The sequence below is a fragment of the Pelobates fuscus genome, chromosome 4 (assembly GCF_036172605.1).
Source record: "Pelobates fuscus isolate aPelFus1 chromosome 4, aPelFus1.pri, whole genome shotgun sequence".
NCBI lineage: Eukaryota > Metazoa > Chordata > Amphibia > Anura > Pelobatidae > Pelobates > Pelobates fuscus.
In genome coordinates, this window is record NC_086320.1 from 254,593,620 (window position 1) to 254,620,919 (window position 27,300).

The 27,300-nt window shown below is 40.2% G+C and overlaps 1 protein-coding gene across 1 annotated transcript in view; it reads right to left on the reverse strand.

The window, feature by feature from the left end:
- TRANK1 (tetratricopeptide repeat and ankyrin repeat containing 1) overlaps positions 1–27,300 on the reverse strand; it is a 151,287-nt gene that overhangs the window by 61,790 nt on the left and 62,197 nt on the right. The window contains exons 12-18 of the mRNA XM_063452044.1: positions 24,294–24,437; positions 22,550–22,706; positions 18,894–18,982; positions 15,773–15,870; positions 15,552–15,681; positions 12,008–12,153; positions 6,233–9,183 (exon numbers count right to left, since the gene is read on the reverse strand). Coding sequence (XP_063308114.1) covers positions 6,233–9,183; positions 12,008–12,153; positions 15,552–15,681; positions 15,773–15,870; positions 18,894–18,982; positions 22,550–22,706; positions 24,294–24,437 — 3,715 coding nt within the window. The remainder of the gene's footprint in view (positions 1–6,232; positions 9,184–12,007; positions 12,154–15,551; positions 15,682–15,772; positions 15,871–18,893; positions 18,983–22,549; positions 22,707–24,293; positions 24,438–27,300) is intronic.

Here is a 27,300-nt window from a genome sequence, read left to right on the forward strand (position 1 = left end):
CAGGGTGCGTGAATGGAATGAGGGTGCCCTGACCTTCTTCGATCTCTGCCTGGGAGGGGGCCTCCAGGGCAAAGCTCTGCCTTTTAGCTGCATCTGAGGAGCAGGCGGTATACTTTGTTTCCTCTGAGTCTGCAATATGCTGAAGAATCGCTGGCAAATTACATCAAACACCCTCCAAAAGGCTGCTTCCCATGTGCTTGTTGGCTTCTGTGAGTCCTGCTTCATGCTGCCGACAGCTATTTTCAAAAGGCCTCGAGGTAGCTAGTGTTACAGGATTCGTCCCGGAAACAGTGCTGAGGTAAGTGAAAAACTTGCTTCGTGGGGACCGGGATAACCACCACTGGCCCAGAGGGGGGAGTACGGGGCTTTGTTGTTTGCAGAATGGCCTGTGTACCCTCGGACGTGGAGATCGAACACTTTTCCCGCTGTAGGCCCACATAGGGCTTCGACCAGTCAGAGGGCACAGCTATGCAAATGCGAGTGCGGTTGGACCTGGGACAAGCGAGTACACTGCACGGAAGGTGCAAGGTTTGGGTGCCAGTCGTGAAAGGTCAATCAGTGGGGTTTGTGGGTCCCCCAAGCCTCCAAAGCGACAGGATTTACCTAGAGCTCAACCCAGCTTCATCCACTTAGCATGGCGGTCAAGCCCCGCCCCCGCATCCCATATATTATGACCTGTGGGTTCTCATCATCTTAGGAAGGAAAAACAATTCTATAATCTAAAATCTACAAAAATAAATAAAAAACAACTTCTTTCAACTGTAAACTAATATTCCCTCTATATTTTCCATGCATGGGAATTTTAGTTCTCTTAAGTGCTCATTGGGATACACTGCACAAAGTTTATTGGAAAAACTTTCAAATATATTTACTTTTAAACTTACATTGTTTTGTAAAAGAGCCATCACTATATGTGCCATCTGTGTTTCAAATAAGAATTGTATAAATTTGTCTTGGACTACCAATGTGGTGACAGCAGTTGAGATTCAGTCTACAAAGTTGTGAATTCAACTCATACCTAGTTAATATCTATCTGTAATACATTTCTTGCCCTTTCTGGTGGGTATTTGGTGTTCTCAGGATCGTCTCAATAATCTGTGATTACACCTTAAAGAGACACTACAAACCCATAGAGCACTTTTGCTTGCTGAAGTGTTTTACGTGTAAAGAATGTGCCCTATAAATTCATATTACAATCAGTGCAGGTTATTATAGAAATTGTCACCTATATAAATTAATCGTGTTACACCTCCAAGCTGCAAATCACACATCCATTCCGGTTACTTTCTGATTGTTTAGCTCAGTGGAGTTAAACTCAAAAGGCAGGCAATTGCTCAGGACACCTGCCTTGCATAGACTTCTCATTGAGCTGCATTGGGAAGTCTGTGATTGGACATCCACATAATGTCTGGGCTGTGGAATAAGTAAAGGGCTTGCAAAGGCTGCAGACAATAGATCTGTTTTTAGATATACCCTCACTGAAAAAATGCATAGTTTAGTGCATACATGGTTTCATTGGGGACATATCTACTAAAGAGTAAATTTTGTTTCATATATGGGCAGTATAGTGTCACTGGATCATACCTGGTGTAGGTATAAAAATAGGTTACCCATATTAAGAACAGGGTTTGTAACTCTATTCATAACAAAATCATACTATAATTACTTTTATACATGAACGAGTTGAAAAAAAGAATATATTTGACCTTTCAGAACAGGAAATAAAGTGAAACTGAAAACATAACTCAATAGATCATGTTGTTGCTAAAGTTTAGTTTCCACCTTGGTCATTCTTCAGAGATTGAAAGGTCTGGTAAGAATATTTTTACATAGGACAGTGGTTTTCAATTCAGTTCCAAGAGCACACCAATGGTCTAGGTTTTGTCTGTATTCACCAGGAACAGAGGCCTTGATTTCATTCTTTTGGATAAGCTTTTTCGAATGATCACAAGCTACTGGAAAAACGTTTCAATACGATCCCCACATTAGTACAAGGGTGGTTTAAAAACTCCCCGATGGCCCGTGTACCCTCGGACATGGAGATCGGACATAACTAACCAATTTTCTGTACATTTACCATTTCGAAAAAATAAACTATGTCTACACCAATCTACTGTTAACTGAACATGTTTATTGCAAATTTTTTTGCAAATTTTTTTGCAAATTTTTTTTTTTTTTTAATTAAGGTAAATGCACAAAATATACATGCCAGTCAGAATTTGTTATGTTTTCAAGAATATATGTGTGTGTGTAGTGGATGCAGTGAGAGTATTTGATTAGTGGATGCAGTGTGTTGTGCATATTATGAATGCAGAGTGTGTTTGTGTAGTGTGTATAGTAAATGCCCTGAGCGTTTGTGTAGTGTGTATATAATAAATGCAGAGTGTGTGCGTGTAGTGTGTGTAAAGTTAATGCAGTGTGTAGTGTGTATATAATGAATGCAGTGTGTGGGTTTGTATAGTGTGTGTATATTGAATGCAGTGTGTGTATATAATGAATGCAGAGTGTGTGTTTGTGTAGTGTGTGTATAGTGAATGCAGTGTGTGTGTGTGTTTGTGTATAAGGAATGCAGTGTGTGTGTTTGTGTATAATGAATGCAGAGTGTGTGTGTGTGTATAATGAATGCAGAGTGTGTGTGTGTGTGTGTGTGTGTTTGTGTATAATGAATGCAGAGTGTGTGTGTGTATAATGAATGCAGAGTGTGTGTGTGTATAATGAATGCAGAGTGTGTGTGTGTGGCGAAGCCAGCCTCGCCACTGGGCCCTGGAGGGGCCTGTTTGCTGGCCTCCTGCCTGCTGACTGTGGCCCCTGGGTTATTTGGGGCATGTTGTGCTGTGTGTTGCTGCTGCTGGCCCTTTTGGCGGCATCTGTGGACATGTTGGGACTTTTGGGACTACTGTCCCTTTGAGACTGTGATACATACTCTAGCGTACTGCCTGTGATATTGTATGTGTATTAAGTTTGACCTGGGATATGTATGCAGCATTCATCTGATTGTTCGGTAGAGTTACTCCATTTGTTGTGTTGAGTGAGGCTACCGGGCAGCCAGACCACCCAGGAATGGGTGTGCCTCCGATTGCAGTTTGCAACAGTGTTGCAAACGGGTGGTTGGCAATCGGTGTAATGTATTCTTTGTCCTCTGGGTGGCCGCCATTCGGGAAACAAACACGTGGCGGCGGCCATCTTAAACTACCGAACAGCGGTGTTTTGCCGTCGAGTGTCTGGAACTAAAATCGGATACTTGACTAGGCAGACACCGCTGAGACCTCCATACTTCCAGGGATTCGTGTGGAAACTGCCGAATGACCCGCCGTTCGGTAGAAAGAACCCCATAAACAGGGGAATTCATTCAAGCCCTCTCCAGGCTCTATAACACAGGCAATTCGCCTGTTTTCATTCCCTTGTTTGTGACCGACCGCAGGGCCAAAATGCATGGAACTGTTTTCGGATGCTTTGCCCATGCGGTCGGTCAAGTCTTTGGAGCCCCATGTCTCACGAGCCGTTCGTCCGAATTGCTTGAGTTTTGGATGTGTTGTCCCCCTGGGTGAGGGCTGTCCAGGGATGCTGGATTTGAAGGTGTGCCCCCTGTTTTTGGGGTGCATCCAGGGCTTGGCTGAGGGGGTGTGCCGGATGATTGGGTTTAATGTTGTCTGAGGGGAGGGGATGTGTGGGCTGAACCATGTATGTGATTGGTTATTTTATGCCTCCCCCTGGGTGTGGCCTGTGTGTGGATTGGTGTGGTGAAAGCCGGGCTGGATGAGCCAGTCGAGAGTTCCTGTTTTACCCTCAAAGTGATGTGTCGTCTCATTATTGGGGGAAGGATTTATTGCATGCTGTTCCAGTTGACTGCTAGGAGTACAAGCCTATTCGTATGGTTCCTATTCAATGGTCTACAGCATTCATATGCTTGGGAGAATTTAAAAGGTTTCTCGGATTCGGTGATTGTGGTGTCTGCCAGAGTGCTTGGAGTCCTCAGGAAGCACTAGGAGCATCCATTAACGGAGGTACCAAGTCGGGGTGCCAGGCGATCCGTTACAGTGTGTGTGTATAATGAATGCAGTGTGTGTGTGTTTGTGTAGAATGAATGCAGTGTGTATGTGTGTGTGTATAGTGAATGCAGTGTGTAGTGTAGATTTTTTAAATTCTTTTATTTTAATATTTAAAGGAGCACTATAGTCGCCTAAACAACTGTAGCTTAATTAAGCAGTTTTGGTGAGTAGATCATGCCTCTCAGGTTTCACTGCTCAATCCACTACCATTTATGAGTTAAATCAGTTTGTTTCTCTTTATAAAGCACTTGCCACACCTACCCTGGCTCTGATTGACACAGCCTGCATGAAAAAAAAAAATAAAAAAAAACTGGTTTCACTTTCAATCAGATGTGATTTACCTTAAACAATTTTATCTCTTGCTCTGTAAATTGAACTTTAATCACATACAGACTTGCAGGGTCTAGCAAGCTATTAACATAGCAGGGGATAAAAAAATCGAAATTAAACAGAACTTGCAATAAAGGAAGGATACACATTAGATGGCTCTTTACAAGAAGTGTTTATGGAAGGCTGTGCAAGTCACCCGCAGGGAGGTGTGACTAGGGTTCACAAACAAAGTGGTTTAACTCCTAAATGGCAGATAATTGAGCAGAGAGGCCACAGGGGCATTTTCTATACACCAAAACTGCTTCATTAAGCTAAAGTTTTTTTGGTGACTATAGTGTCCATTTAATTTTTTTTTGTCCCCCCTCCCTGCTTCTTACTTGGCCAGGGAGGTGGGATATGGCATTCCCTGGGGGGCGAGTGGCATGGACTCTGCAGAGTGGCCCCAGCAAGCTCTTACTTACCTTCCCAGCAGCTCCCCTGTCTAACTCTTGCGAGACTCGCGAGATTTAGACAGGGGAGCTGAAGGGAGCTGCTGGGAAGGTAAGTAAGAGCTTGCTGCGGGCCCTCTAGGACCGCCAGGCTTGTCATGGGTCCGGCGGTCCTTGTCTGTATTATCAGCAATATCAGTATCTCTATAGGCAGATACCGATATTGCTGAAAATACAGAATATCGGCCGATAATATCGTCCAGACCGATAATCAGTCGATCCCTAGTGGGTACATGAGGAGTTGTTAAACCTCCTTTGTACTAGTATGGGGTCATAATGACAATATAAGCTTTTATATTTCAAATCTTTTTTTATTGCCTAACAAGGTTAGTCAGACGTTATTTATCAGTTTATCAGGTTTGGCTGCTAGAATTTCGTCTGGAATTAAATCCAGTTGAAATTAAATTTTAAAAACGTAGCTGAAACCTTTCGATAATTTTTGACTGGGTTTTGCCGATTACTGATTAGAGATCAGTTTGTGATAATCTGAAAAGCTCATCCATAAGATTAACTCAAAGCCTAAATCCTAGACAAGGGGTAGGCAACCTTCGGCACTCCAGATGTTGTGGCCTACATCTCCATAATGCTCTAACAATCATAATGCTTGCAAAGCATCAGAGGGATTGTAGTCCACAACATCAGGAGTGTAGTTTGCCTACCCCTGTCCTAGACTGTTGGTGTACCTTAATGTTTGGATTGGGACCCAGTGCCCTACAACATATACATTAAAACATGCTTGTTCAAATCTGGTATGGTGTAAGATAATTATATACATTTTACAGAAACATGCCAATTGTTTTTTTTTCTTCATGTCAGCATAATTCAATTATTTTTTTCAGACTAGTGGCAAGTTTACTTTTCTTTAATTAAAGGACCACTTTTCAGAGAAACCCAGAACACGTCAGCTCAATGAAGTTGTCTGGGTGCCAGGTCCATCTAGTGTTAACCCTGCAGCTGTAAACATAGCAGTTTCAAAGAAACTGCCATGTGTACACTAGGGTTAATCCAGCCTCTAGTGGCTGTCTCACGGAAAATCACAGTGAGAAGACGCTGGACGTCCATAGGAAAGCATTGAGAAATGCTTTCCTATGGACTTTGTGAATCAGCGCGCACGGCGCTGATGTCGGAAGAGGGAGGAGAGTATCCCAGCTCCAAGGGAGCTCGGCACTGGAGAAAGTTAAGTGTTTAACCCCTTCAGCCCAGCGGGAGTTGGACCCTGAGGGTGGGGGGGGACCTAAAGACCCTATAGTGCCAGGAAAATTAGTTTGTTTTCCTGGCACTATAGTGGTCCTTTAAAAAAAATAAAATAATTTCTCACCAAGGTATTTTAATATTAAATGTTGTGCAATTGATATTTTATCCTACCTTCACTCCAAGATTTCTTCTCATAGATTTCACCCACCAAGTCCACAATCACTTTAATTTTTGTTTCTATTTTTGTTTGCTCCAGAAGGAATTCTTCCCTGGAAGTCAAATGATCTCCTAAAGTTTGCTCAATGGTGTGCATAAGAGATTTCCCTTCACAAATCACTGTATCCACTTGTACTCTGTAAAACTGAAGGTAGTTATTATATGCTGTGCTTTGGTGTTGATGTTCTTCTGAGGTAATGTGACTATCATACGTCTGCGTAACATTCTGTACTTCGCTTGAAAGGTATTCACTTTCTTCCAAATCAGTTGAAGCCGTGGTCAGTGCTTCTCTAAAGCCATCCTCAATTTCCTCAGACAGGACAGCAAATGAAGGAAAGTTTGAAAATTTGATTCCACAAAGGTCACACTGAGTTCTGTCAACATTTGCTCTTTTGAATGTGTCAGGAATAGTTCCATCTATTTCTTTTTTCTTTCTACATTGGTAAGCCCTCTTCCATTTAATGCAGAAACAAATAAGAAGCAGCAGCTCATCGAACTTCTGCATAACGGATTGTTTCTGCTGTACTTTTGAAGCAAGTTCTGCCACTATATCAACTCTGTCATCTTGAACGTTTTCCACATAAGAGTATTTAAAATCCTGCGCAGAATGCTGACCATGAACAAACTTTTTAAAATTGAACTTGTCATCAAAGAAGATTCCACGTACTTGTCCTTTACCAGGATTAGGATCCCACTTCCAAGAGCACTCAACTAAGCTTTCCTTATCACGCTCCTCCAATAAGAACCGGAGAACATCAACCATTTGCTCTGTAGTATCAGCTATGGCAACTCTATCCACTGCATCAACTAGCCGTTTGGAAACTTTTGATGGAAATTCTATTTTCATAGTTTTCAATTTTTCTTGGATCATTGAAACATACCTCAAGAGATTTGTATCAGCTGTTCGGGGAACTACATTGACATTTGCCACCATGGTTATGCACAGGACAAAAGCTCTCTCTGCCTCTCCTGAAGAAATGCAGTCTATGTCACTAAAAGCATCAAGCAAAACATTGAATTCTTGGTTTTCTTCACCGCACAAAACCGAGCCAAGGTAGTAAAGATGGTGCCTGAATTGTCTAGTAGTTAGTCTCACATCCCTTGGATGAAAATTCCACAAAATTGAGTATGTGTCTTTTTGCCAACCTCGGTTTCCTTTCCTTTTAAACATGAATTCCCAATGTTGGAGAATAGATAAATAGCTTTTGGGAAGAAGAACTTGAATGTTTGGTTCAAAGCGCATCAGTACAGCAAAGCAGAGAATACATTGGAATTCTAGGAGCATTACTGTATTTCCAATGTTAGGAATTAATGGTTCAACACATCTTTTGACAATAACATTCATAAATCTGTAAAAATACTTCTTACATGCATCAGGATTTTTGTTGACATAAAGCTCATGCACTGCACCATCTAGAAGACGAAAGAAATGTATGTGTGCGCCTCTTATAGATTCACTGGATGAGTCAGGAATCAACATACCATATCTGCCATCTAACCTTTTTCCATCTCCTCGGGCATATTCTCTATTGTATTGGCGTTCTTCCCGTCCAATTAAATTTTGAAGGTCATCATGGTAGTACGAAGACAAGGTAAAAATCTGAGTGGCCTTTAGCCAAAGGTCAGTTGACTCTCTTCTTGTCTTGTTATCCAAACCTTCAAAAAGTGACTCAACATACTTGTTCATCATTTTTTTAAAGTAAAATGGGGCTTTACATAGCAGTTCTTCCAAAAGTTTGCTCTGAACTGGGTTTCTTGAAATGAGTCTTAGATGAAAATGCTTAGGAAATAAGAGCTGTAACAAATTACTGCAAATCTGAAATGCATTAGCATTTAGAATTTCTTGTATTTCATGGCCAAGTTCACTTGCATATTTTTTTGATTCAAATAATAATCCACTGATTGTTACTAAATTTACCTTATCCCGTATAATTCCTTTTAGCTCAAAAAGTTGCAATGGTCGATGAAAGTCTGAGCAATTCTCAGTTGCACAATCCAGACCAACAATGAATTTGGGGCAGATGTCTTGATAAACTCTGGCAAACAAGTCTGAAGAAATTTCATACAGCCTTCGTAGAAGATGTTTTTCTAGAACAGATTTCAAGGCGTGCAGTTCCAAGACATACATTTTATCCTTATTTTTTATGTTTTTGCCTTCAAAGTTCTCATCTGTTAGGATCTTAAGAATTCTTGCCCCTTCATACTGCGGAATGGAGCACTGAAGTTTGTCCACTTGTGCAACACCGAAAAAATCAAGACAGGATTTAACCATTTCCTTCTCAGAATTATTTTTTGTTTCTTTTAGCGCCCTTACAAGAGTTACTAGAGCTTCTAACCCATCTGAAGCCATACAAAGTATTTTTTTATCATTGTTCCCACACTTCACAAAATAAAAGAGCGCTTCAACAACCCCTGCATAATGAGATAGAGATCTAAAGGTATTGTATGATGAACATAACATCTCAAAGTCACTTTCCACAATTCCTTGAAGCAACAAAGCTTCTGCAATGCCAAGTCTGTTCTCTGTTTTTTCAAAAATTTGCATGGCCTCCAAAAGGACACTTCCAAGATCTTCTTTTTTTTCTATCATGCATCGTGCTAAAGCAAGCAGACAAGAGGCACGAAATTCTCTCTTTGTTGTCAAGTCAGCAGCCTCTGATAATTTCCCATGGTGCCTCATTAGTGTTGCAGCTTCCTCACTCTGCCCATTACTTTTAAGTAAGTCAGCTGCTTCACTCCAGCATTTACGTGTCTTAAGGAACAATAGGTGGTCATCGATGTCAAGTTTTGACAAAACTTCATTCATTTTTTTAAGTTTATTGTTGTTAAAATGATCAGCAGCAGCTTCTAAATAGAGCTGTTTGGTTGTATGTGATAGGAGTCCATCTGGATTGAGCCCTTTGTGCCTACAAGTCAACAAAGAAGTAATGAAAAGATGAAAATTCATTACAGAACAAGACATATGTTTTTCAGAATTTATCCAAAATAAGGATAAATAAATTAGACGTTCACAAGTTCTACTTCTATATTATGCAGAATCTTACAGTGGCCCAGTCACCTTCTGGGGTCTTTGCAGATGTTATCTTTCTATGAAGTGCTCAATTTGTTTTTGCTATTATTTTGTTTTGCGGGAGGGTGAAGGCAGAGCAACTATAACAATGAATACAGTTTTATCTTCTCTTTAAAAAAACAAAAATTACTGTATTTTTAGAATGAAGGATACATTTTTTTTTTACCCCACCCAAAAAAATTCCCTGCACCCTATGTTCCAAGTGTTATCCAGTGCAATGTCTGGGTGTAAAGAAAAAAGGAAGATGGGGTTGCAAGAGACACTAAAGGGGGGGGGGGGGGGGGGGGGGGGGGAAATCAAAAGTGTCTGTTTTCATTTTTTTCATAACATTTCTAGTCAAAATATTTTCCAGTGCTTCTTATATTCCAAATGAATCTGATATTAGCTCCTAAGTCTTAAAAAAGTGCAAACAAAACACTACACTAACCAAATACAAGCATCAAGCGGTCATTTAGAAATATTTTAGTCCACTCATAGGAAAATTCTCACTTACACTAGAAAACATATTACTAATGCTATGCATTAAACGAACACAAGAACAGAAAAAGAGGATGCAACGCCTGGTATAAAAAGTGGAATACTAAAGAAAAAAAGTTAAACCTATGATAAGACTTTGCTCTTAATGGACAAAACCAAAAAGCCCCACAAGGACTGAAACAAGAACTGACCACAAAACATAACACATAGTACTATAGACAAAAAAACAACGAAAATACAAAACTATTAAAAACAGCTGGGGCTGTTCCACTAGTGGCAATGGTATGATAAGTGTCCAGATGAATATTTATTGAAATGTACCTCTAAATTATATACTTTGGTCAATAACCTGTAATGGTAGTCATAGGGAACCACATTACCAATAGTCTTTTAAATTATTGTTTAATAGACATGCACAGAGTTAGATTTAAAGTTGTTTAACCCCTTAAGGACCAAACTTCTGGAATAAAAGGGAATCATGACATGTCACACATGTCATGTGTCCTTAAGGGGTTAAGGTACACCATAGTCCTAAAAATACTTTTGCACAAGCCCTGTAAGTTTGATCAAGATCACATTACCACCAGCTCAGTTATCCTAAACAATCTCAATACACTGTAAACATCATTATTAGGTAAATTAATATAAGTTTTTGTATAGAATTACTGGTAGGTTCACTCTGCGGTAGTTAGTGAAATAATATATGTTGTACAGATGGCTACATGTGGATGAAACAATTAAATAGGTAACATTCACAGTAGGGAATTTAGCTAAATTTGTTACTGATTTTAAAGGAGACAGCTCTAATATCTTGTGCTGTATGAGGTATGAGAAATAAGAGGTGGAAAAATAGGAAATGTAAAGGTTGAATAGCTCAACTATCTGTGCTTAAGAAGCACCTAGGGACAAAGGGAAGGGAGATGGAGGGGAGAGAATATATTAAGACAGTATCTATCCCTATTGTGCCTTCGTGGGCACCCCATACCCCTAAAAAGGTCCCTTGCCAGAAAAACAATTTTAATCCCTTGTTAGGGGTTAGGAGCTTCACTGTTTCCACTAGAACCTTTAATAATACTGCTATCTGGCACTTGAGATTGAATATCCTAAACACTTCGGCATGGCATATTTTCCTGTTCCACTAACGATAATGCTATCAAGGATTTAGCCATTATTTTAACTGAGGGGAGGTTGAGGTGATTAACATTGTTTTTCTGGCAAGGGACTTATTTTAGGGGTAAGGGGTGCCCACGAAGTCACAATATTCTATACAAAACACATATTAATTTACCAAATAATGATGAATACAGTGTATTGAGGTTGTTTAGGATAACTGAGCTGGTGGTAATGTGATCTTGATTACACTTGCAGGGCATGTGCCAAAGTATTTTTAGGACTATGGTGTACCTTAAACAACTTTAAATCTAACTTTGTGCATGTCTAACAAACAATTTAAAAGCCTATTGGTAACGTGGTTCCATATGACTACCATTACAGGTTATTGACCGAAGTATATCATTTAGAGGTACATTTCAATAAATATTCATCTGGACACTTATCATACCATTGCCACTAGTGGAACAGCCCCAGCTGTTTTTAATAGTTGTTTTGTATTTTCGTTATTTTTTGTCTATAGTACTATGTGTTATGTTTTGTGGTCAGTTCTTGTTTCAGTCCTTGTGGGACTTTGTAATTGTATCCATTAAAAGCTAAGTCTTATCATAGGTTTAACTTTATTTCTTTAGGATTCCACTTTTTCCACCAGACGTTGCATCCTCATTTTCTGTTCTTCTGTTTGTTCATTGATTACCACAGGGGTTACCCCCCACCTAGCCAGTATGCACAGGCTTCATATATCCTCATTTAGTTTCCTTTCTTTTCTCTAAGTCTCATATAATGCTATGCATTGTTTAGGTTTCTCCTCTTCCACTTACTATGTTCAATAGAAGAAAAGGGGAATATTTACAAAGATGATTAACAGGTAGCCAAGATAGAGGTGCCCAGTTCCAGAAAGTAGTGGTAGTGGATACAGCAAAGAGGATTCCTAAATTTAATATGTTTCAGATATCTCAAATATATGCTAAATATAGAGGATAAGTAAACATAGTTCGTAAAATTCTGAAATTGACAGTGTCTTTGAAGAGAATTCCGATTTTTTTTTAATTTTTTTTTTCTTCCTTATTCACCTTTCTACAACTGCAGCAGCTTCTTCATACTTTTTTAATTCCAGATATAAATTCAAAGCCAGTTCAAATTCTCCGCACTGTTCAAAGCACTGAGCAGCAGCCTCGTGGTCCATTATTTTTTTAAAGAAAGACCCAGCTTCCTTGTTCTGTGCAAAAAAATCAAATCAAATAAAGAATACTTCATTAAAAAAAAAAAGTTCTGTGTACACATTCACATTGTTTATGATGCAGTCTTATGCTAAAATCGTTCAAAATTATTTTGTTTTTTTACATCAATCTACATTCAATACCCTACAAAGACAAAGCAAAAAGATTTTTAAAAATGTAGCAAATTCATACAAACTAAAAAAAAATCAAAAAAATTTAAGTATATTTACATAGGTACATATATTTATGACACTTGAACATATTTATGACACTTGAATATAAAGCATTTAGCTCAAATGCATCCCAATTTTCTGCATAATTTATTTATAAAATATTTTTACCAGGATGGGCAGACTAGATGGGTCAAATGGTTCTTATCTGCCGTCACATTCTATGTTTCTATCCATTGAGATGTTTCTACACTTTCACTAGAGTCCACCCGTGGAAAATTCAATTGATTGGACATTGATTAGAAAGTCACACATGTGACTATATAAGGTCTCACAGCTGTAAATCTATATCAGAGCAAAAATCAAGCCATGTCTGCATTGCTCAAAGACAGGATTGCGCTGAGGCACAGACCTGGGGAAATCAACAAAAAAAATGTTTGGAGGCGGACCTGGCTGCTGAAGAAGAGAGCCACATGGTAGCAGAGCTCCTCACAGAATTTGTGTAATTAAGCCTTAAAAGCAAATTCTTCAAAGACTTTCTCACAGTTTATAGTTCTGCATCAGCAGCTAACCAGGCTGACATATCAAGGTTTGATCATTTGTCCCTTAATCGGATACTGCCTGTGGCAGGTTTCTTTGAGGCCTACTGAGCGGCTAGGGACGGGAAAGCTTTAGAGACATCTGGGCTTTGTTCCTCCGCCTTTAGGCCGGTGAGGGTGATCCTGGCCTTACTGACTGAATCTGAATCTCCTTCTCACAGGGCCAGCTAACTAAAGGCTTACAAGCACTTATCTGTGGGTCCAAAAATAGCTGACGTGAGTGCACCAAACTGGACATCCTGAGGGCATTTGACCATCTATGTCTGTATTTTTGACATTCTTGCTCAACACAAATTAGTTTGTGGCTTTAAATAAATATGCGTAACACTAGCTACAGGACAACTCGAAACATTTGGCACATTTTGACAGGAGAACAAGATGACTGTGTCTTTAGTGACAAGGAGGCGGCAGGCTTCTACTAGAGCTAAATCCCAGGGGGTCATCAGCATCCTTTGACGGGGAATCAGATAGACTCTGGGGGTTCTGCCTGTGCACACAGTTTGTTTTTGACGCTTAGGTTTTTTCCTTTTCCCACTGTTTTAGTTTCCTTTTTTGCTAGCATTATGCCACCTTTACTGATGACTTACTAAGCCCGTGAACTACACTAATTCATCTGATCATAGTCAGTATCTTGCTCCATTAGCTAACGTCCAAACGTTTTGTATAGCATAAGTGAGCTCAAGGTAAAGTATTTTTCCCACTATAAGTTAAACATCCATGTAAGAAACAGGATTTCATGGTCTGATGAAACAAAGGTCTAAATTCAAAGTAAATGAAACCAGGCACTGCCAATCACCTGTGCAATACCATCCCAAAGATGAAGCATCGAGGTAGGGCCAAAGGTTCACCTTCCAACATGAAAATTACCCCCAAGCACAGAGCCACGACAATGCAAGAATTGTTTAGGGACAACTTTGTGAATGTCATTGAGTGGCCCAGATAGAGCCTGAACTTGAACCCGGTCAAACATCTATGGAGAGATCTGAAAATGGCAGATTGTGGCACGTGAGCAGAGATGAATGGTAGAAACTACCAAATCCCAGGTGTGCAAAGCTTGACCCATCATAGCCCCAAAGACTTGAGGGTGTAATCGCTGCCAAAGGTACTTAAACTAAGTACTGGGCTAGGGTTTAAATACTTATGGCAATGTTATTTTTCATCTTATTTCCATTTAATATATTTCCAATGGTGTCACAAATCTGTTTTTTGTTTTGCCATTATGGTATATTAAGTGTAGATTGATGTAAAAACAATTCTAACAATCCGTTTTCCTGGCACTGCAGGTTCCCTTTCCCTCCCACCCCCCAATCCCCAGTTGCTGAAGGGGTGAAAACCCCTTCAGTTACTTACCTGAGGCAGCAACGATGTCCCTCGTTGCTGCTTCCTCCTCCGCGCCGCTCCTCCTTCTGACTCCGTCGGCCGGTGGGCGAGACTGATCCCGCCCACCGGCCGAGGAGACCTTATGCGCGGCAATGCCACGCATGCGCATTAGCGCTCCCCATAGGAAAGCATTGAAAAAGATTTTCAATGCTTTCCTATGGGGAATTGAGCGACGCTGGAGGTCCTCACACAGCGTGAGGACGTCCAGCGACGCTATAGCAAAGAAAATCTTTGCTATGAGTCAGGAAGTGCCCTCTAGTGGCTGTCTACTAGACAGCCACTAGAGGTGGAGTTAACCCTGCAAGGTAATTATTGCAGTTTATAAAAAAAACTGCAATAATTACACTTGCAGGGTTAAGAGTAGTGGGAGTTGGCACCCAGACCACTCCAATGGGCAGAAGTGGTCTGGGTGCCTGGAGTGTCCCTTTAAGTGCTTCACAGGGTTCCAATGCTTGTCTATGAGAAGCTCTGCAAGTGTAGCAAGGTGATTGCTGCACATGTACACTATGTCTCAGAGGTTCTCTATGAGAATCAGTGGATTGCCCTAAAGAAATGTATCACCACTGGTAATGATCTCTAATGCCTCGTTTCCACTGAGCGGATCGGTTCAGTTCGGTTCGGTTCGGTTCGCTATTTTGGGTGTTTCCATTATGAAAGTGGTCCATACAAGCGAACCGTACCGATCCATTCAGGGTCCTGCTTCAGATGTAAGGCCATAGGAAATGGAACGGTTCGGTTAGGGTGGAGCTACTATACAATCCATTGATTGGTGGACAGGAAGAGCATTTTTTCTAAACCCTGCATGGCCCTGAAAGGTCTGACTTGCAGTGGAAACGCTCACCAGAATGGGCTGGTCCATTCTAAACTTTTCAAACTGTACCGACCCGAACCGATCCGCTCAGTGGAAACGAGGCATAAGAGACAGAGTGGAGCTGTGGTACCACCACTGTATTAAAGGTGAGTAACTTTAGGGGAGCGGAGGGTACCAGTAATCTAAATCATCAGTTCAACAGGACATTCATAAATATTGACCTACCAAAACGTTCTGTGCTATCAGCAACAGGCATTGCTAGTACAAAAATAACATCACCAAGGTGATCACCCCCACACAAATCAGTCCAAATTAGAAAGATGTTTTTACTTCCTGTAATGATTCATACATGCTTCACAACAAAACTCCAGCTGAAGAGTTCATTATTTTCACAAGTGTCAAGTATGGAAAAACAAAAAATGTGTTATTTTCTGTACCTTTCCCAATTTTTTGCAGAGGTCTGCACAGAGATGATATTCTTTGGCCCATGTAAGGCACTTGAGAGCCAGTTTATATTCTCCACATTCTAAATATGTTTTGGCAAGCCTTATGTATTCCATTTTGTCCCTGAAGATGGAAAAATAATATATGTGTCTATTCGAGTGAGAAAAAAAACAGTGTATTATAATGCGTTATCAAATCAGGAACATATCCTTACTTAGGTTTTTTTGACTGTAAATTTAAGACGGCATCATGCGTAAAGGCAAGTTTTTCTTTATCCTTGGCGCCTCCCTTTTGGAAACATTTAGCAGCAACCTGAAAGTAACAAAAGATTTCTAAATTACCTAAATATGCATGTTTAGGGATTCTTATGGTACTTTGTGCTAGCTCCATTCCAGAGGGCAGGCCCTTATTGTGTGTGAGGCATGGAAATGAATAAACATGGTTATTTAAACATACTAAGGCCTTAATTTAATACTTTTGGATAAACGTTTAAAATATTTTTTTTTCAAAACATAAAAAAAAGAAAAAAAAAGTCAAGAATCTATTGTATTAAAAAAATACAACAAGGGGGGGCGGGGCCTGACAGCCAAGATGGCTGGCCGCACATCCTAAGAGCTCCTGCACCGACAGGCATGATCGAGCTAAAACCGACGGCTATACCCGAATTAGCGGCCAGGGCCTAACCAAAATGGCGGCTCAGCCGCGGCCCAGGTCCACGCGACTGTCTACTCAGCCACCCAAACACATTTGGGAGTTTGTTGAACGGATAAGCACCTACCTCTGGGCGATGCATAAAGCCCGACGAGGGAGCTACAAGCTAGCGCTGAAGGAGGTGATGGCGTGGATCCGCCCGGCTACCCGACGCCAACTGCGGGGAACCCCACCCTGCACTTCTCGAGCGAGCCCGCGACGGAGACAAAGCCGACACTCATCAGGACGGGAACCGGCGTCGGGACCCTCGCATAGCGGCACTCATGACCTCAAGCTTCAGAAGAGGAACCGCCGGGGCTCCCGACCAACCTCCGACTCAGTGACTCTCTCAACCCTGCACCAACAAAGCGCCTGGCAGATACCCCAGATACCCAACCCAGGACAGGTAAACCCTGCCCGACGCACGGATTGGGAGGCACTCAACACCCCCCCACATGGCTCCGGAGCTCTACGCTTCCTAGTACCGAGGAGAATACTTGAGCAGCAACTGCCGACCTGGGGGGCATCCATCCGGCCGCAACAAGGCATCGGCTGACCCCAACGCGACCTGGACTCAACGTCGGGCAAACTGCCCTTGGTCGCCCAGCTACATATGCCCTAATCGAACTCCCATGAATGCCGGCTGGCATCTATATACTTTGCCTGACTCGGTTTTCTGGACTGCTCGCACCGGGGATCACAGGGGGGTAATATCCGTAGCCCGTAAATTGCATACTAAGTCCAATTAAGCATAGCCTAGCCCAGTGTTAAGCGAGAGCCATACTTTTATGTTACTTTTCTATTTTTATTCATCTTAATTTTCCTTACTTTGATGTACTCCTAATAACATGCTACTTAGCAGTTAGGCTCCACGAGCTATAATTATTCATTTAACCAATTGGATTCAACGTTGTGTCTCACTTTATATTAGTGCAGGAGATTGTTTGAATTAATAGACGTTACACGCAGCTCTCCTCCTCTTGTTTAGTTCTGGGTTGACATAAAACGTTAATTGATTGTAAAATGGAATGCTACTGTCATTAACCTTATACACTACTTACATCTAAATTGAGTAAAACTAGAGGGCTGGTGATTACATTGCCTACAACCCACTACACTATACTACTGAACTGTCTGTAGGTTTACGATGAGCTAAAATAATGTTAAAGTATTTAGTATTTTACATCTTATAGAGTTGCATTGTCTAATTACCCAGTTAATGTCTTGAATAGCGGCCAGACCTCATCAGATGGCAACCACCTTTCTCGTTAATGGGATCCTGATCGATCATAAGCATTGCCTAGTTTACTGTAAGAGAATGCAGCAATACAGGTCACGGGGTGCCTAGCCTACAGCTGTTGTCCATTGGGAGTTCCCACTTGTTTTGTTTGCTTTTACTCTTACAATATAGTGGCCTAGGCTAGTAAAATGTAAAAGAAATGTGTGAATTCCCATTCCCTTACTGCATAGGCGAACAAGCAAGATTTTTCAATAAAAAGTCAACTGTTTGAATACTATTGTATGTACGTTCTCTGCACGAGCCATGTTTCTCATCCTTTGTCCCTCCTCTACCTATTTCTACATGGCATGTGCATTATGTTAACACACTGAAAGCTAAACGTAAATCTAAACTATTGTAATCCTATAAAAATTATAAAACTGTGCCTGTATAACGTAAGCCATGACCTGTACTATCAATGTTTACCTACTTTACTGGATGTCGCTGTTGTGGCGCATACCGGCTACCTGTTTATTCTGTGCACACCCAAAATAAAGAATTTTAAAAAAAAAAAATACAACAAATATATTATCAGATACTCTACCTGAACTAATAGAATAGCTGCAACATTTACATGTTTTGGATCAAAGCCTCCATTGAACAGTGAGGATTTTTTAGAATACAACCAAAAAATCTTTTACTGAAGCTCGAAGCTTACTAGGAAAAGGGTAGGAAAGTATTTAAGCACCCTGATTACATCTGCAGCAATAAATAAGTGAATGTTGCATCAAAATGCCTAGATACTGCCAAGAATAGAGTGCTCAGATTAGGAAGAGAAATGTGCCAGAAAATAGGTCTACTACAAATACAATTATTTATATGGCACCAAAATATTCTGGAGCACTATACAATAGGTAAAACAAGACAATCAATTCTGACAAAACAGGTTTGACATACAGAAAAAGTGAGTGAAGAGGACATTGCAAAAGTTTGTTTTGGACAGTTAGTCCTCGCATGCCTTTCAATGAACATTCATATGAATCAATAATCCAGGATTTACCCGAGGAAAGGTAAATCCCAGACAATCGCATGTAGATTAAAAGGCATTTGATTCGGATGAACTGTCCGAAAAACTTTTGTACAATTTTAGAATAGTTAGAGGATCATGAAGTAAAAATTAACAGTTTATAATATCTGCAACTTGGAAAGGGGAAATAGGGAATTTGTTTACTGAAGAGATATTTGGAGCATCAATCCTTTAACTCTAGCGTTGATTTCAGCAGTGAACTCTAACATGGACCGATGACCAGAATAAGGATAAGTTAAGTCCAGCGGAAGGTGCTGTCAGTAATCAACCACTTTCAAATTAATCTTGAGTATGCTGTGACTACATTAGCAATTGTTCAACTGAATAAACATTGTTTACCTTCCAAAACTTGTGCTTAGCATAATAATCTCCTCTTGAAATCCATTCCTCTTTGCTAGAGGTTCTCACGAACATTTTGTCATCAAGGTCTAGTGAGAGTTTGAGAGACAAGTTCCTTGTTTAGTTATGCATTAAGCAAAGTGGAATTACCATTTTTAAGGAGACATCTTAAAAAATTCTAAATATATTATGCACACCCAATGCAAACAATCCATCACTGGTACAAAAAAAAAAAAATCAGCAAAGGACAGATTAACCCCTTAAGGACAGAGACAATTGTTCTGAACCAGAACAAAACCTAGAATTTTCAATGTGTTTGTTCCACCACACCCAGTGTAAAGTAAAAACTCAAAATAGATTAATGTATCAGTCCTGATTATCAAATTTCTCATATGTCTGGGATCTAAATAGTTTTTTTGCTAGTTAATGCTCACCCAATACCAACTCCCTATAACTCTATACCAACCCTAGCCCTATGCTTACACTATATATAATTGGATACCTACCCTAACTTTACCTCTAATGTAAACCCAACACTATCCCTAACCCTGAAAGAGCATTAACCCTGGTTAACCTTGCTCACACCAAAACGTTCAAAATGCCATAACGTAATTTAATGTCCATGCTTTGTAAGACACAGTTACATGTCCTAACAAGATTATTATTGATCATATAAGATTAATACATACACACACACACAAAATAACTTTGAAAGTATTTTTTTCCGGTGCTGAAAACATTGCACATACAGCTTTTGTAGATGAGATGTACCTACGCAATTAACACCTTGTAAGTCAAATGGCGTATTTGGTACTGCAGGGTGCAGAAGAACCGATTAAGCTGTTTTTAGGGGTTATAAAAAGATTAACTGAGGTATATAGAGTAAGCAGTTTTTATTTTCAAATTCAGCAGTAAATATCATTTTATATTCATTACATTTAAAAAAAATGTCCTAGAGAAGGCGGCCATTAACAGCAATACACTGTTGGAGAAGATCTCGTTAACACATATTGCGTGGTATAGCGTTAACTTCAATAATCTGCTCGCTTTGCTCTGGTAGGGTGTAAGGGTGATATGTGAACACTTTTTCCTTCAGATATCCCCAAAGAAAAAAAATTGCAAATGCTCAAATCTGGTGACCGCACCGGCCACCCCACATCACCCCTCAGAAAGACCAGACGTCCGTGAAACATTTATTTCAAAAGATTGAATACATTTAGGGCTGTGTTGGCTGTAGTTCCATCCTGTTGGAACCAGAACTTCCCCAATTCCTCTTCAACAATCTCTTCCATTCTGGGCTGCAGAAAATTTTCCAACATTGATACAGAACATTCAGAATTCACGGTCACGCCTTCATTCTCAAAAAAGTACGGGCATATAACTTCTAATTGTATTACAGCACACCACACTGTTAGTTTAGGGGAATGTAGCGGTCTTTCATTAATCATTCGGGGGTTAATTTGAGCCCAGTAGAGGAAATTTTGCTTATTCACAACTCCACTGAGATGAAAATGTGCCTCGTCGCTACTGAAGAAAGCTGCTCCTGGAGGGATCTGTACAAGCATTTGCTCACAGATTTCTGCGGTTGGCGTAATCTGCTACACTCAATTCTTGAGCCAACATTATCTTGTAGGGATGAAACTGGAAATCTAAATGAAGAATACTCCTTAGACTGCGGTCTGACATTCCCAAAGCAACATCATCCTAGCGACTGCTCAATTGCTGCTCTCACCAGCTGCAAATGTTACGGTGTTCTTATGGACCTGCATCGGCCATGTGTACCTTTTTTCTTTTTATATTTTTGCAGTGCATAAGGTGAATACCTATGTGCCTGAGGTACCCCGACGGCAATCCTCTGGCTTTTTAGCTCACTTAACATACAGGGTAATAGATTTAACATGCACTATTTTATATTATGAGTAACACATTTGAAATTGTATAGTCATAGCATGAGTTGGTCAAGTAATACATATATAACAGATGTAACCGATAAAACATGGATGAACTGCTTGAATTACTGAGTTACATACTAGATAGGTCACATTTATAGTTGCCTGTGTAGTTACTGCGTGTCTGCCTGAAGTATTTCCCATTTGACATAGTGTGGTTGCACCTTTGCATGTACCTTGTGGGGCATAATCTTTGCAGGCTGTATATGCGATAGTGTTTTGTTGGGCTGCAGGCTTGGGTTGCCACGGGCACTGAGCGGGGGCTCAAGCTTATTGCTCCCCTTGGCGGGTCTGTTAGCAGGTGTAGCAGGTGTGGGGGGGCCTAGTTATGTTAGTGCCAGGTGAGTGTTGTGGCTTGCTTTATGTCTGTTTATAGCTTAATGGGGGGTGGTCGTGTAGGTTTTTGCGTGTGTAGCCATATGTGCTAGCTGGTATCCCTGTGGGTGCGGGTGTTAGGCAGCACCACAGGTGTAGGTGTAGAGTCTCAAGCTAGCGGATACCCTGGTTAGGTGGTAGGCTTGGGGTAGCAAAAGATCTAGAGGCAGTACCAGTAAGTCCTCCCCATAGCCCCGAGCCGTCATGGAGACCTGCATCAGTGTTCCACGAACTCAGATTTTCCCGTAGGAGGCAGCATTCTTCCCTGGTCGGAAGCTGCCGTGGGATCCGTTGGAGTGTTGCCGGTTGTGGCGTTGAATCCTCAGCGCCGGTGGGCGATGCTTGGGGTTTAATACAGTGAGGCTGTGTGCGTGAGTCGTCTTGAGTGCCATGGGGGGGACTTAATTGTTTCCCGTCCGTCTTCTCTCTGCTTGTTATTTGCTGCTGGTAGTTTTTTCTGCCCTGGGGGGTCAGCTAGACCGTCGTGGGGGCCGTCACGATTAGCAAGATGGTGCTGTGTGGTAGACTGGCTTTTTTTGCGTGTCGGCTCTGTCTTTGCCCTCACACGTGGCCATGGATGCTCCACCATCTTGGGGTGAGGCTTTTGGTCCACACTTCACGGCTTGGTTGATGCCCGATGTTTGGGCCTGGCAGACTCTGATCGTGGTCGCCCATGTGGACCGGGATAACCCTCGCCGGTCCAAGGGGGGGAGGGCAGCTAAACGCCGTTTGGAGACCTGGGAGAGCAGTCGTCTCTTCCCAGCTCAAGCCCGGTAGGCCTCAAACCTCGATCTGGTTACTCCGCTACCATGCTGGGTCGATGCTGATACCTTCGTGTTCACCTGTAGCTTGTGGGTAGTTTGGGCACCTTTATGGGTTAGTGGGTGCTGGTGGTACAGAGTTGGCTCTGAAAATTTAGTCCAGGCGCTGGAGTTCAGACTAGACGCGTCTGATCCGTTCGGCGGTTGGCTCTGCCCCCCGCCATGTGTACCTTCTCTAAGCGTGGTACCAGTTTCCTCCAACCGCCTAACCGAATTGTGTACGCATTAGGAATGGCGTTGTTGCGCGGAATGTTGACCCGTCGCCGAAAAGCTCTTTGCGTCGCGATCACAGACTGGTTGTTTTTTAAATACGCCAGCACGGCAAAACCTCGATGTACTCTAGTCCAAACAATATTGGCTATTGAAATGGGTTGACAGACCGAACACAATGAGACCAGGTGCACCTGCCTCCCCCCACCACAGCCCGAGCATTGACCCCTCAAAACAGCTTAATTGGTTCTGCTGCACTCTGTACAAGTATGTCAAGCTGGTAAATGGTATCACTCTTTACCTGTATTTTCATCTGCCTTCACTACTTTGACAATTTTTTTTTCCATAAAATAGCCAAAAGCTGGGGCTCGTTTTTCCTGGTTCTCATCAAATATCCATAGGTTCACCCTGGCCCTAGTGATAGCAGTGTACAGTTGTTTTAGTTCTCCGTTTAGAATCTAAAATATAAAATATTTAAAATGGAAAACGTGCAGCATTAAAAGTAAATAAATAGTCTAATGTTGCGTTATATAGGAATATATGAAGTACATTTTGGCAAGATAGCTGGCTCAATATTAGTCAATGGAAAATAGATTTGAAGGTATTAAAATAGTGCTCAAAACACTAAGATACAAAATAGTAACATTTTTCAAAGTTGTAGTAATTTATTTCTATGCTTTTAGAATCATAGCCTGTCCATATCAAGTAAAGCTAATAAACATGTATTCTGCTCTGCATACAGCAAACACAACATGGGAGCAAAACAAAGATCGTAGGAGCCTTTTCGTCAATACAGTAACGAGGTACGTAAAAGAAGCCAAGCTTTAGCCATCTCTTTGGAATCGCTGGGGCACAGATAATATGTGAAGACAATGGTGGTGTGCGATTGTGCATGTGGTTCCATACCTTTTAATTTAAACGTAATTAGACAATCTAACTAAGGTCAAACATTATGGGAATTCAGGTCTGGTACAAACATTTGTATATAAAAGAAGTAGGAATAAAAGAAGGTGTGGAATTTAAAAATCAGGGCGGAAGAAGCTTCTTAGGAGAAGAAGTGAATGGGAGGAATTACAGCACTGTTTAGGCTTTATGTGAATTTTAGTTTAACAGCAGCTGAAGAGTTAACAATAGGATACCAATGTTGTTCTTCCTGTGCAAAAACCAATAATGCATTAATGCTCATTTACATATAATAGCAAGGTCATAACTATATGCATCATACATATATGTTTTTTTTAGTTGTTTTTTTTTTTTTAAGAGCGCTTATGCACATTACATGCATTCTAACCTATGTCAAATTCTCTTTAAAGCTGCATTTGTATAAAGAGATGCTCAGATTACAATGCTCATAAGTAATTTGAAATAAAATTCACAGCCATTTTCTTCTAACGCAACTAATTCACATATATATATATATATAAATTGCTTTATACAAGGTAATGTTATCACTGTATGTATCATACAATACATACATTATGTATCACACTGTATGTATTATATGCATCACGAGGAGAGAAATAAAAATGCACACCTATGCAGACATAAAAACATACACATAATCTCGTATCTAGCGTACTATATCCATTAATATCCCTTCTCTCCCAGTAGGATACCATCAGTGATTAAAGCAGCTCATTCAAATATCAGCTGAGACTTGACAAAGGGTAAAGACAAAGACACCAATTGGTTCAAATTTACTTATAGACAAACCCCTTGCATATTTATACACAGACCCCATTTACAGAATATCCATAAAAAACATTGGTATAAACATCAAAGAAAACCCACACGAGGTATCCCCAGATAGCACATCCACCAGTGCTTTAACTGGCCTAATAGCACTGTGGTCCGAGCTACCTCTGATTACAGTTTTAGCAGGTTGTGTCTAGTTCCTATCTGCTCAGCAGTTCCCCAGACTTTCCAGGTTTGTTTCCCAGATACCCTGTTACAACAGCAAACCCAGAACTCTGTGTCTACAGCCCAAGGCAAGTAATTAGTTAAATATAACAGCCAAAAGATATTTTTAAGGTTTAAAATAGTACCTTGTGCAGGTCAGGATTCATTGGCAGTGGTCTAGTTGTAGTTGCAGCCATGGTATCCAAGGGAACTTCAATAATAGTTCGCTTATCCTCAATCTCATGCAAGGCTGGTTTAAAAGAAGAAATTATTTTCCATTCCTTGGGAGCCTAATTAGAGAAAAAAGTTGTTTTAAAAGTATTTACTGACAGTTCCTAAAATTCACAAAAGCCACAATATGGACAAATGTGAATATATATTCAGGAGCCATACATGGCATTGAAGAGAGATTTCGTGTGGTGGAGCAGGCCATGTTGGACCTGCCTGAAGGGAGGAGAGGCCATGATACAAGAAAATGTAATTACATTCTCAGTTAATTTCCAATATATGTACATGTATTGCTATGGATAAATAAAAACCATATAAAAGAAATCATAAAATGCAAGATACATAACATTTTGTTTCTTTGAATACCCATATACTAAAGATAGTATTATAGGTTGTTTTATTGGAGAAAAAAACTTTATAATGAACCAGTAGTTAGCAATGGATTGCTTAATTACTGTCTACATCACCACTGGATGGCCATATGGTGGAACTGGAATTGTTTGCCAAAAGGCGATTTTTTCTAGCCTAAGATTTGAAAATGCATTTTTATGTGTGCGCTATTCTTTAATCTGTATGAATTTTGGTCACTACAGCAGTACCATTGCTGAAAAATGCATGTTTCGGTTGTAACCATAGATAAAAAAAACAACCTTTAACCTTCATCACTTATTCCAAAGTGAAGTATATTATGTACTTATCTGATAGCTTCCCACAAATCACTTCCCAGATAGTGATCCTCAATACAACCACATACAAAACAGCTGTGTTTTAAAATCAGAATTGTTTCCAATTTTAAATGCTTAACCCCTTAAGGACAGAGCTTCAGAAGCTTGACTTACGCTTAATGACACAAGCAATTTTTGCATTTTCTTGCTGTTTGCGTTCAACTGCAATTTGCATCTCTCTCATTTATTGCACCGACACATATTATATACTGTTTTTTAAAGGACATAAAGGGCTTTAATTTGATATAACATATAAATATATAAATGCTTACTTATTATAAAAAAAATACAGAAAAATGCAAAAAAAAATGAAAAATATTGTTTTCTTTTACAGTTTTTGCAATCATAATGTGTGCATAATTAGTGCAGGTTAAGGAAAGTAATTAAAAATAAATTCATTTATTTGTTCTGATTTACAGAATATATAATGTGTCTGGGATTTTAAGTTTTTTTTGGTATTTACAGGTCACAAAGCACAAGGAGTAAAATAAAATTTTAATATGGAGCGATTTTAGAATTTGGTATGTTTGTCTTGTAAGCCTAATAGCCATAAAATAAAACAAAATTGCCACACAAAAGTATATATTTATATAAAGTAGACATCACAGGCTATTTACCTAGGGTTGTTTTGACACTTTCTACGTAGCCATTTTACCGCCAACCTCTGCTAAATATTGGAGTAAAATTGTGTTTTTGGGGGGTTTTCGCACACAAACTTATAACAAAGAACTTCTCATGTGTATTTTGTAAAGTTGTTGTGTGCTATTCCTGTACAAAGTTTTATTATGTGTTCAGTTACTTCTGCTGAGTACAACGGTACCCCCATTGTATGTCTTTGGCACTATTTTGTGAAGTTACAGTGCCATATAGGAGACCTGTCCTTTTCAGTATTCACAGTAGAATTTTGAGAGACGGATATAATGAGCCTATGCTTCCATTTGGGGTATTATAACAGTTTGACTGTTCAAAAACCCCCACAAAGGCCTACCATTTGTAAAAGTAGACACTCCAGGGTATCTCATAAGGTGCATATTGTGCCTTAACATGCCCCCATTTTTTTACCATTACATGCCAAAGTATGTGGTAAAAAATAATTGTGTGCATTTTTTACATACGGATTGCATTTTTGCTGGGCATTTTGTATATTTCATATGTGCCACTAAGTTCAAACCCCCCAAATTATGCTCAGCTAAGTCTTCTGAGTAAAAGGACACCCCCATTGTATGTCTATGGCACTATTTCGTGAAGCTACAGTGCCATACAGGAGACCTGTCCTTTTCAGTATTCACAGTAGAATTTTGAGAGACGGATTTAATGAGCCTATGCTTCCATTTGGGGTATTATAACAGTTTGACTGTTCAAAAAAAAAAACCACAAAGGCCTACCATTTGTAAAAGTAGACACTCCAGGGTATATCATAAGGTGCATATTGTGCCTTAGCATGCCCCCATTTATTCACCAATATATGCCAAAGTATGTGGTAAAAAATAATTTTGTGCATTTTTTGACATACGGATTGCATTTTTGCTGGGCATTTTGTATATTTCATATGTGCCACTAAGTTCAAAACCTTCAAATTATGCTCAGCTAAGTCTTCTGAGTAAAAAGACATCCCCAATGAATGTCTTTGGCACTATTTTGTGAAGCTACAGTGGCATATTGGAGACCAAGCCATATCAGTTTTTACAGAACTTTGAATTTTGACGCTGGACCTATGTGCAATTTCCAAGCATCTTCGTAAGTTTTAAATTCAAACTACCCCACAAAGGCCTACCATTTCTTAAAGTAGACACCCCAGGGTATTTCAAAAGGCATATTTTGAACCTTAGCGTGGGATAATTTTTCCGCTAGCTTGTACCAGGTGTAGTGGTAATAAGCGTTTTTTCTGCCTTTTTGACACACAAAGTGAGTTTGCACAGTATATTTTGCAAACCTTATGTGTACCACCACTCTATAATACTTTATATGTTGCTCAGCTATGTCGGCTGAGTACAAAAATACCCCCGTATGTACCTTTGCCAGGTATATGTGGACATCGGAGGGGCACATTTGGGACACAGCCATTCCATTTTTTTTCAAACTTTACATTTTTACGCTGTGCCCATGTCCCATTTTAGAGTATTTTACCAGGCTATATAATCCAAATACTCCATAAAGCCATACCATTTCTTAAAGAAGACATCCCAGGGTATTTCAAAAG